Raw genomic sequence first — 11,818 nt, 5'->3', positions numbered from 1 at the left:
TTTGTTCTGGCGGGCACATCCCCATTCTCACTGGTGAACACTTCATTACAAAAACGAAACATTAAATTCCTTCTGTGTACTTCCTGACGGACCGGATCGACAAACCCCAAGGAACCCTAACGCCCAGCCGGAGGCGGAGGGAGCGTTCAACCAAAGCTGTTGATCATGCTTGAGCCATGACATAGAGAGAGGACTAGAGAGGCAATGTAAAAAGCATCAAACAGATGGGAGAGAACAGCAGGACCTACAAGGGCCTCTGAGTGGCCCTTTAATCGTCCACCTTTACTCTCCTTTACCCTCTCTCCCCCCCCCCCATCTACCCTCCTCTCATTTCTCTCCTCTCCTCTCCTCTCCTCTCCTCTCCCCTCCTCTCACCAAATAATGTTGGACTTTGTTCCGTTACCGTGGCGCTGAGTGAATACATTACCGGGTCTTCCGGTTCATAAGTCATTCCCTCTCTCTCTCCACGCTGAGAGTAGCGGGAAGGCTGGGAACAGAATGGAGTAGAGGGAAGGGGACGGACAGAAGGTAAATACAGAGAGAGAGAAGGAAGTTAGTTAAAGTCAAAAAACAAACAAAGAACCTGGAGTAGCATCATCAATGAGAGGAGGGGACCGAAGTGAGACGTTGGACCCGGCTGTCAGTCGAAGCCGACGGCAACAGCTCCATGAAGGAGGGCACTATCGGAGCAGTGAACTGGGACGACGAGACCATCGCAGTGGGACCAGAGAACCAGTGAAAGGGAGGGGGACTAGTACCTGACTCAATGAAGGGGGACCACGGGGCCGGAGAAGGGGGCACCCAGTGCACCGTGCTGTGGACTGAGGGCCAGGGGGAGAAGGAGAAGGGCCAGGCCGGGGGCCCGCGGGCCGGGCTGCGGCCCCACGCGCTGTGGCGTCTGCTGGACTGCAGCGGGGACATGGTGGGCCTGGACACGTACGTACGAGGTGTGGACCCCCCGGCTGTAGCGTAGCGTTGACCCTCTCTGAGGTGTTCTCTCTCTCTTGAACAGTCTAACGATATTGTTGGTGTTTCTTTGGTGTTTGGCGGGGTGTGTGATGACCTTGTCATTCAAAGCTCTGTAGGAGTCGCAGTGTGTTGTCAGTCCAAAATAAAAGTATGATAAGAAAAAGGGACTTGGTTACCGACAGTTTTCCTGCATATCTTATGTTACTTTTGAGTGAACTACGTAGATCTGTGGTTCTCAGTTTGTGTATTTTTTTGGTCAGAGCGGCCGTTTGCCCTGCAGCTGGTGGTGTGGTTCCTCCGGGGGGTCTCCAGGGTCATCCTGGCCAACAACCCGCTGAGCGGAGCTCTCATCCTGGCCGCGCTCCTCTGGGCTTCCCCCTGGCAGGGCCTCCTGGGAGCAGTGGGTGTGCTGGCCTCCATGCTCACAGCTGTCCTCATAGGACAAGACGGGTGAGCACGCACAAACACACACACACAGATGACATTTCTTTCATAAAAAGCTTAAAATAAGGCATTTAATCTCTGAATCACATACGACAAATTATGAGGAATCAAGCAACCCTAGGAAATCGTTTTTGTTCATTTTCATGCCGAAAGTTGAAATGGGTCGGCCATGCATTGGACCAGCAGTTTAGGAACCAATTCATAGGAAACCACATGGCCTGCCATATGTCCTTGCAACCCCCCCCCCCCTCCACACCGCCATTAGGTCAAGAGGACAAAGTGACAAAGTCTGGCGTTTGAGCAGAAGATAGACCAGTTTGTTGGTCTTGGCTTAGACTGTTTAACGTCACGTAAAAGCGTAACTACCAATTCTCCTCCGAGGTCAAAGAAGGAATGATTGTGCACACGGACGATCATTAACGCTCCCAGAGAGGGTGAACCTGCGCTAGCCTTCACGCTACAAAGTTCAGTTGCGTCGTAAACATATATTGGAATGGTTGAAAGCGGTTGATTTGAGTTCGGGGTGACAGATGGTAGCCCTCTGTCAGTAGTTCTGTCTCACAGAACGTGTAAGAAACCGACCCCAATACCCATGCTGGTGATATCTTGTCCTTCGGCTCACAAGAGACACACAGTATCAAACTACCTTAACACTTTGTATTTTTGTAACCAGTTTTTGTGACACATTCACAGTGTGAAGTGAACAACAAAAATGCCCTGGTGGCATTTGGCCTGATATTTGAGTCCGATATATTTTAGGCAGCCAAACCTTTTCCTGCCCCAGAAAAATGACACAGAGACAGATCTTTCCGCAGTGTCCCTGCTACACACCACCTAGGTGGCTCTGCTGGTCTCCTCCAACGCCCAGGACTCTGGGGGAGGGGGGGGGTTTAAACCGTTGGTTTTGCGGAGTTTGGAGAACTATGCCACACAGAGCAGTGGATCCATGCTGCCATATAACCTGTGTGCATTGCACAACAGGCGTACTGCCCAGTGTTTCCGCTAGAAGAAATTGGTGCCGGTCATGTGACCGGGAAGGTTTCATTTTACCGGTCAAATTGGAAAAAAATTGGTCGGATATTGTCTGTGTATATTGCACTTAAAAAAATTGATAGGCAGGCTATATAAAGAAGAAGAAGAAGTGTGTGATCAGATTTTGATTCGCCATGGTTGTTAAATACCGGTATTCCGCAAAGCTTGCCGCCGGCTTTCGCTAGCTTGCCGCCGTTTAGTTCATAAACCTACGGTAGTCTATAGCGATCAATTTGAGCGAGTGGACGAAATGTAACAACTTATTTATTTTATCACATAGGCTACGCTACAATGAAAACCCTCATTGTTTTACATGAATTGGCTAAACAAATGACCACTGTAGCATATTTAAACACAATTCAAATGAACACATTCAAAAGTATCTCTGCTCAATTTAAAAGGTTGAATCTCCCCGCTCATGCTGTATGCGCGCAGGTTGATGCGCCCCACTTTTTTCTGTGGAGAACCAGCGCCTTGAATATTCCTCATAAAGCGAAACCGGTTCGTCTTCGCCCGTTACGGCTCCGTGTGGACGGGGCCTTATTTCCAATCGGTCATATTGACCGGAGACATTTAGAATTTTCGGTCCTCCTCATTTTTTTCTGGACAAAGACCGGTAATTACCGGACAACGGGAACTCTGGTACTGCCTCACCATCAGTCTGACTGGTGCCAGGTGAGGCTGCTTAAACCAGCCATCAACCACACCCACAGGTCTCCAGATCGATTGTTGCACTCTGCGCTTTCTTTCACGGTTCCTACAAACTGTCGCAGTGGACGGCGCCTCACACACCAGCTCACGATGTACTTGATTCACTCTCGGCAGAGGCTCATCCCTCTATCAGACTTGTATCTAAAATCTCGAAATGACCATTTACGATCTGCAGATGTGATTCCATAGACAAAGTGATGGGTTACCGAACGCTCTCTCGTGTTTGTTTAACTTGTCAGCCATGCATGGCTGGACTAGTGTGCGTGCACAGTTGTGTGCAGCTGTGCGTTCACATTTCCAGGGGTTGGATAATGCAAGGCTTTAAAAAAAAAATGAGTTCTTAATTTCTTAATTGTGTGTGTGTGTGTGTGTGTGTGTGTGTGTGTGTGTGTGTGTGTGTGTGTGTGTGTGTGTGTGTGTGTGTGTGTGTGTGTGTGTGTGTGTGTGTGTGTGTGTGTGTGTGTGTGTAGCGCGGAGGTGACCGCTGGTCTCCATGGTTATAACGGCATGCTGGTGTCCCTGTTGATGGGCGTGTTCAGCTCGGCCGGGGACTGGTACTGGTGGCTGCTCCTGCCTGCGTGCCTGGGAGCAGCAGCATGGTGAGACACACACACACACACACACACACACACACACACACACACACACACACACACACACACAAACAGACACACACACAAATAAACACACACGCATAGAGACACACACGCACGGAAACACACACGCACACACACATGCCCACACGCACAGAGACAGGTACGCACGCATGCACACACAAACAAACACACACGCATAGAGACACACGCACGCACACACAAACGCATAGAGACACGCACGCACGGAATCAGACACACACACACACACACACACACACACACACACACACACACACACACACACACACACACACACACACACACACACACACACACACACACACACACACAGACAGGCTCTTTGCCTTCTGTTGCTCTTGTACTTCTCTCTCCCTCCCTGCTGTCTTCCTCTGACTGGTCACTTGTTTTCCCAGCAGTGTCCCGGAGTCGAAGCCATGCCTGAGAATAAAGGCATCACTAACTCTGGTGTCTGCTGAGTGGAAACACGTGTGTTTATAATAGGGATTATTATTCATCTTCAACCTAATTTCGCCTTTTGTGTCTTTATCTGACGCGGGTTTGATCAACAGAGCTCCTTCCTACCACCTCCTTAAAGGACTGTACGTCACCCTCCACCAAAACAGGTTAGACAGATGAAACACAATGAAGGGTTATTATTGCGGTTATGATTGACTCGAGCGATAAGGCGATAAGGGTGTGTGTCATCGACATCACAGTGGAGCTGCTGGTCGCTTCAAAACACACGCTAACTGACACACACTGCACTGGCTAGAAATGGCTGATCCCATCAGTCAGGTTTATTTATTTGTTTGTTTAGAAGGGACAATGAAGGGACATATGAGGTAGATCAGCTATTGATCATTGCAGTTTTGATTGTTTTTAATCCATCTCTTTAAGTTTAAATTAAAGATAGCTGGTGCTTTCGCAGAGATCAAGAGGAAGGCAGTTCCAACATTTGAGGCTTGTACTGAGGTCCCTGGTTCGTGCTGTGTACGGCTCTGGCCCATCCTACATCCAGGACACTCCATCAGCCTCTACGCTCCACCCTCAAACGGCCTGCTTCTCCCTCCCTACCCGGGTGTAGTAGTGATGGAGGAGCAGGTTTCGTCGTGCATCAGCCCCGCACAATCTTGGTTGTTTTCTCTCCTGGCTCCACCGTGGTGGGGCGAGCTCCCCACTGACGTCAGGACGGCTGAATGTATACGCATCTCTCCCCGCAGGCTGAAGACTCATCCCTTCAGACTGCGGCCTCAACCATAAACAAATAAGACAAGAATAACATTTTCTATCTTCTATTGTGTTTTCTGAAAGTGTAGCACCTGGAGCAGTTTGATTATTTGTATGTACTCCCACTCAAATTCACTTAATTGTGAAAAAGTGTTGGATACGCACACACACACACACACACACACACACACACACACTCCCCTGCTTCTTATTCTCCTACCCTAACCTTCCTAGCCCCCCTCTTCCTTTCTCCTTAATTAGAGCTGAGATATGCAAGATCTTTTTGCGTTGGAAATGTTATATTATACAAGTAGTTCTGTTTAAACGCCTTAATTGACCAAAGTTAAATTCCCTGTTTCTGTACTGTACTAGTATCTGATCAATCCTAGTCTAGAATCAGATAATTCCTATTCTAGAATCAGAGAAATCCCCTTCTAGGAGTTCTACCTCGTGGCCCATCGGAAACATGCTTGCCAGGGCTTCAGAGAGATCAGGGGGAGGGAGGAGGGTAACTGGAAATAGGAAGTCTTGCATGTTTTAGCTCTGATACCACTGCTGTTATTGGTCCGTCTGTCCTTGTAGCACCTTCCTGTACAGCGGTCTGTCCCCGGTGTTGGACCGCTGGGACCTGCCCGTGGCCGTGTTCCCGTTCAACATCGTCATCGTCCTCTACCTGCTGGTTACCAGGCCGGACAACCCTTACTTCCCGCACTACCCTTCCCTGCCAGTGGGGGCGCTGCAGGCCAACGCCACAGAGCTCAACACAGCGCAGGTGAGGAAGACTAGTTTCATGAGTGGGAGCGAATCAGCGTCAAGCCCCCGGGAACAGTAGCTGTGTTCGAAATCGTTCCCTATACACTCACTCACTATTCCCTATATAGTGTTCATGATACAGTGCACTATATAGGGAACGAACAAACGAGAATTCGGACACTACGATGAACATTTCTAAACGTCATGTGCGTCAGTAAATGCGCCGGGTATTTGTGTGACGCAGACAGATGCTTCTAGCCTGGCACCGCCCACCTACCTACTTCCGCTCAATTTTAATTTCACTTCTCTACAAATGAAATGAAGTACGATGGTCTGGTAGGACCAGGCTAACTCCAAACTCGTTGCTGATCGATAAGTAACCATTTATTTGTATATAAAATTAATGATAGCATTGTTCGTAAATAGTTGGATGGAATCTGTTTCTTAAGCAATAACATTGAACTGTATTGTTTTCTAGGCCTACAAACATTTACTATGTTGTTGGTATTATATGTTATATGGAGCAATCTTTCATATTTCTGAAGTTAACTTATACTTCCATGGTCGCTAAACAATGCGACTGCGATCGCTAAGACCTCTCGCTTATGATGCTACAATGCTAAAAAACAAGAATATGTCTGCATCCGGTAAGTCATGAACTAGGGCGTGGCTAGGCACCCATGATGCGGACGCATATCTCTCCTTGGTGTTGCCCTGCGCCATTGAGCATTTGCGAATGAATGGGCGCCATTTTGGAATCCGGTGTCCATTCTATAATATGTCCATGGTCAGTGTGCTAGCACGATGGCTCAAATCCTCAGACCGCCAACGCTCTCAGACTTTGCATGTTGAATCGGACCAGACACCGTCTGCGCGGTTCCAAATACCTCCGACACCGCTGAACCCACTGAACAGATTTGTTCCCGAACTCTTCTCCTCAATCGTTTCAGATGGCCAACGTTTGGGCCAGTGCTTAGCAGCCTTTAGTCCAGCCTAACCCTCCCGAGCAACACAGAGTGGCCCATTAACGGGCCAACACACATCTCTCTCTCCCCCCTCTCCCTCTCTCTCCCCCTCTTCCTCTCTCCCCCTCTCCCTCCCTCCGGAGACGAAGGGTGACGTGTGGCCTATTTATATGTCATGTCTTCACTCTGTTGCGGAGAGCTCACGAGCTGCCCTGCCACTTCCCCGGCACGGTAACGTCTTGTGTTAATCGTGTTCACGCCGCGGCGCCTCCACCTATCTCACACACACCCAGACACATATTTCATAAGATAGGCCCCGTGTGACTCGTGAATATCTGCGCCAGGTCGCTGCGCTCCTCATGTCGTCATGGAAACACCTGACTGGTATAGCGATAGTGCACTCTCGCCTTCCCTGGTTAATGCTTTCACGAAGGCTCAATCAATTATTATTCATGTTGTTATGTATCAATAATGAATATCGACGGTGATCTTGACCTTTCTCTGAGGATATGAGTTTAGCAGGTTGGTTGGTGTCGTATTTCTTGCTTCTCTGGTACGCAGCGGGGCTGCAGACACTTCTAGGCGCTCTACTTCGGCCACCCGCGACGCTGTCCTTTCCTGACACCGTACTATCACAAAGGAATAATGTGCACCGGTGCTTAGATTGCCATGCCCACTTATTCCCTCGGCTCCTCTCACTCCCTGCTGCATCGTCACAAATGTTTGTTTGTGTTGTATTTTGCCACGACGTTTTTCTGAGTTGTGACTAATTATTACAAAGTGTTTTCTCTGACTTGTTTGTGTTTTTTTGTCTCTTCTTCTGTGTGTGTGTCTGTGTGTGTGCACGTCCGTGCGTGTCTGTGTGCGCGTGTGCATGTGCGTCTACGTTTGCGTGTGTGTTTGCATGTGTCTGCGTTTGTGCGTGTCTGACCCTAAGTTGCTCCAGGGAATCTTCCTGGGCGTGGGGCAGATCTTCGCCTGCGACTCCCTGGGGCCCTCCCTGCTCATCCTGGGGGCCACGCTGCTCTACTCGCCCCTCCAGGCCCTGCACGCCGTCCTGGGCTCCGCAGCGGGGACGCTGGCCGGTCAGTCTGAGCCAGTGGGACACACGTCAAGTACTCTGTATGCTCCAGCACGCTAGGACTAGCTCGCTAGTGGTAGCTTAGCGTGGTCGATGTGCAGGACTCAGCCAAATACTCGGTATGCAACAGCATGCTAGTGCTAGCTCGCTAGTAGTAGCCTAGCGTGGTTTACGTGCATGCAGGGCTCAGCCATGTACTCTGTATCCAACATCACACTAGTACTAGCTCGCTAGTGGTAGCTTAGCGTGGTGTACTTGCAGGGCTCAGCCAAGTATTCTGTACGCAACAGCACTTGAGTATGGGAGGATTTTGTGAGAAGCGGGATTATAAAGTACAAAAGAAGTGGGTGATTGCAATGAGTTAAATATGGATTGAGTGAAAGGAGAGAAAGCAAGTCTCTATTGCATTCTGCTAATAGATGACGTGTGTGTGTGTGTGTGTGTGTGTGTGTGTGTGTGTGTGTGTGTGTGTGTGTGTGTGTGTGTGTGTGTGTGTGTGTGTGTGTGTGTGTGTTGCTGTTATGACTCATACGATGGGGAAAAGCAGAGGCGTAGGAGTGAATTTAGAAAGCTCCTAGAAATTGACAACAAACTCCACGCATACTCTCTCTCACACACAAACATCCTTTGACACGTATACATAGACATTTACACACACACACACACACACACACACACACACACACACACACACACACACACACACACACACACACACACACACACACACACACACACACACACAAACACGTGCACCAACACATGCACCTGGACAAACACATGCTTGCAAAACATGGATAGACACCTGCACAAATGATGGATTGTATAAACACACATGCGGACACACACACACACACACACACAGACACACACACACAAAGAGTTCTTTGAAAGAATTGTGAGGGAGGCGAGGAAGTGCCGACATCAAAGAGATGCAAGTGGGCGGAGACTGTGTGCAGGGAGCGCAGAAGGCAGATGTCAGCCGGGGAAACGTCAATAGAACGCGTGCTCCGTCTCTCCCCCTGATGATGGCGTCTCCGTCACATTCGCTTCTTCTGAGGGGAGGCCGTATGCCCGCCGCAAAACGTTTCCTTCTCTCCGACGAAGATGAAAACCCACTAAAATGAAGATACTCAAGCTCTGCGTTAAATGAGCAGGGCGTTCCCTAGCGAGGACGTGGTGCTCCCGGTAGAGCTCGAGTTTCGACCCAACGACCCGCAACTGAGGGGGGGGGGGGGGGGGGGGGCTGTAAGGACCTCTCCTCAGTTGCAGGTCCTTGGGGTCGAAACTCGAGCAGCGAGCTTCGACCAGTGTGGACCCCCTGGTGACTCTGGCCTGACTCATGAACATGGCGATGGGCGAGTGCCATGTACATTTGTGCGATGTATGCTGCACGGGCTGTACTGGCGAAGCCAGGCCGATGGGTGACTCAGAACTGGATGGCAGCCATACTCACATCAGCAGTCAGCTTGTACTGTACTGTTACCGTGACTTAACAATAGTGCATCCATTTGTCGTCAGACTGGTAAAAGTGCGTCAGTTTAATGACTCTGTATTAATACCTTGGCTGTAGGGAATGTTAAGAAACGTTTCAGTTCACTCCATATTTGATCATGTCCAGTCAGATGGCAAGACATGCAGACGTATGGACAGACATGCAGACACACAAGAGAGCACTAATGATGATAACAGCTTTCATTTTGTGAAAGTGAAGGGCAAAGAGGAAAACTTAAGAGGCCATCTTGTGCTTGGATGGGGAGAGCTGTCTGACAAATCCTATTAGCGTTCACAGCCTCACACTTTGTGTGAGACACACACACACACGCAGGCACACACATGCACTCCCTCAACACTCACTCACTCACCCACAGAAATGCACACACACACAGGCACACACACACACACCCACACACACAGGCACACGCACACACATGCACTCCCCCACCGCTAACTCACTGACTCACCCCCCCACCACACACACACACATAGCATGAAGCATGCATAGGCACACACACACACACACACACACACAGACACAGACACAGACACACACACACACACACACACACACACACACACACGGGAACACTTTATCTCTGCAGTTGAGGAAAGCTTAGGATACTACATCCTGTGCAGTGACAATTATCTGAACGAGCTCAGACACACTCACACTCTCAGACATGTTCACAGGCACAAACACACACACCAACACAGGCACGCACACACAAACACACACCAACACAGGCATGCACCCACAAACACACACCAACACACAAACACACTTCTGGGAAACGCTTAGCGTACCGAATCCTGTTTGGAGACACGTGCACAACACAAACCCGCACCCAGACACACACACACACACACACAGGCGCACTGACGTACACACACACACACACACAAACACACTCCAACGCAGGCACGCACACACAAACACACACCAACGCAGGCACGCACAGACAAACACACAAACACACACATCTGAGAAACGCTTAGCGAATCCTGTTTGGAGACACGTGCACAACACAAACACGCATCCAGAGACACCCACACACACAGGCGCACTGACACGCACACACACGTACAAACACACACAAACACAACACACACCGACACGACACACACACACTACGCGACACACGCACACGCATACACAGAGAACAATCCGGTAAAATCCTTAGTGCTCTCTTGAGTCTTGGGGATGTGATACCATTAGTCTGTAATGACACTCCTCTGGTGGGGGAGGAGACGAGGGGAGGAGACGAGGGGAGGAGACGAGGGGAGGAGACGAGGGGAGGAGGCGAGGAGACGAGGCGAGGAGACGAGGGGAGGAGACGAGGGGAGGAGGCGAGGAGACGAGAGGGAGGGAGGGAGGAGGTGATAGAGAGAGAGAGAGAAGTGAGAGGAGAGGAGGGGAGATGGAGAGAGAGAGGAAAGAGATGAGAGTGGGTGAGGAGAGGACAGCGGAGGGAGGGGAGAGAGGGGGAGGAGAGGACAGCGTGGAGGGGAGAGAGGGTGAGGAGAGGACAGCGGGGGGAGGGGAGAGGGTGAGGAGAGGACAGCGTGGGGGGGAGGGTGGGGGAGATGGAGCGGCAGGAGATGGGGAGAGGAAGAGGAGGTGGAGATAGGAGGATGGAAGGAGGGGAGAGAGCAGAGAGAGGGAATGGGGAGACGAGGGGGGGAGAGACATCCACCAAAGGCGGAGGGGAACAAAGTATCCCTTCTGGATGTTTCTCATCAGACGAACTCCCGGTGATCGGCTCTTTGCCTGTTCATTCAGATTTATTATGATTACACTTGTTGGCCGTAAACAACCATCTGTGGTTTTATCAGTTTTTTGTCGATGTTAACCACATCCCAGACGGAAGGGGAGAGCAGAGGGAGGGGTCGGCTGCACTGTTCTGATCCACAGACGTGTCGGTCCTGGTTTTATTTGCATAAAGAAACAAAGAGTGAGCCACACCCGAGACAGAAAAGGGAAGGAGAGGAGAGAAGGGGGGAGAGGGGGAGGAGGATAGGAGTGGCCAAGAGCAGAATAGAGGGAGGTGTTCTGCACTCCTGGTGGAGGAGAAGGGAGAGAAGGGAGAGAAGGCAGACGGGGTGAGGCAGGGAGACAGAGAAGAGCAGTTAGAGGATAATGACGTACCAGACACAGGAAGTCATGGCTGCTCTGGCTTTCTGCCTGCTCACCGGCCTCATGGAAACCGAGGATCCATTACAATCCTTCCTGTAATTCACTGATTCATTTACAAGTTTGTGAGGGAACTTGAAACAGTAGAGAACCGTAAATACTCCATTCACCGCTGCACGGCCCTCACTCCGTGAATGGAGGGACTTGGAATGCCTGGCACCAATCCTGAAGTCATGTGACTTTGTTTCTGTACCTCACACCCTCCACTCCTTCCCCAGAGATCACATGTCCTCCCTGGGTCAAGGTCGAGACCCCGACCTGCATCAGGGTTCCCGTCACGGTCGCCCTCGCTATTGATTTGCTGCGGTTCTCAAACTGTGGGTCGGGT

General features: G+C 50.3%; 1 protein-coding gene across 1 annotated transcript in view; it reads left to right on the top strand.

The window, feature by feature from the left end:
• The first annotated feature begins 766 nt into the window (after nt 1–766).
• The window catches only part of si:dkey-183c6.7 (urea transporter 1), a 14,967-nt gene continuing 3,915 nt past the window's right edge, over nt 767–11,818 (top strand). Inside the window, exons 1-5 of the mRNA XM_056576167.1 lie at nt 767–947; nt 1,230–1,419; nt 3,627–3,755; nt 5,583–5,772; nt 7,656–7,803. Coding sequence (XP_056432142.1) covers nt 767–947; nt 1,230–1,419; nt 3,627–3,755; nt 5,583–5,772; nt 7,656–7,803 — 838 coding nt within the window. The remainder of the gene's footprint in view (nt 948–1,229; nt 1,420–3,626; nt 3,756–5,582; nt 5,773–7,655; nt 7,804–11,818) is intronic.

The sequence above is a fragment of the Gadus chalcogrammus genome, chromosome 17, assembly GCF_026213295.1.
Source record: "Gadus chalcogrammus isolate NIFS_2021 chromosome 17, NIFS_Gcha_1.0, whole genome shotgun sequence".
In the NCBI taxonomy this organism is placed as follows: Eukaryota; Metazoa; Chordata; class Actinopteri; order Gadiformes; family Gadidae; genus Gadus; species Gadus chalcogrammus.
This window is presented reverse-complemented; position numbering and strand designations above follow the sequence as displayed.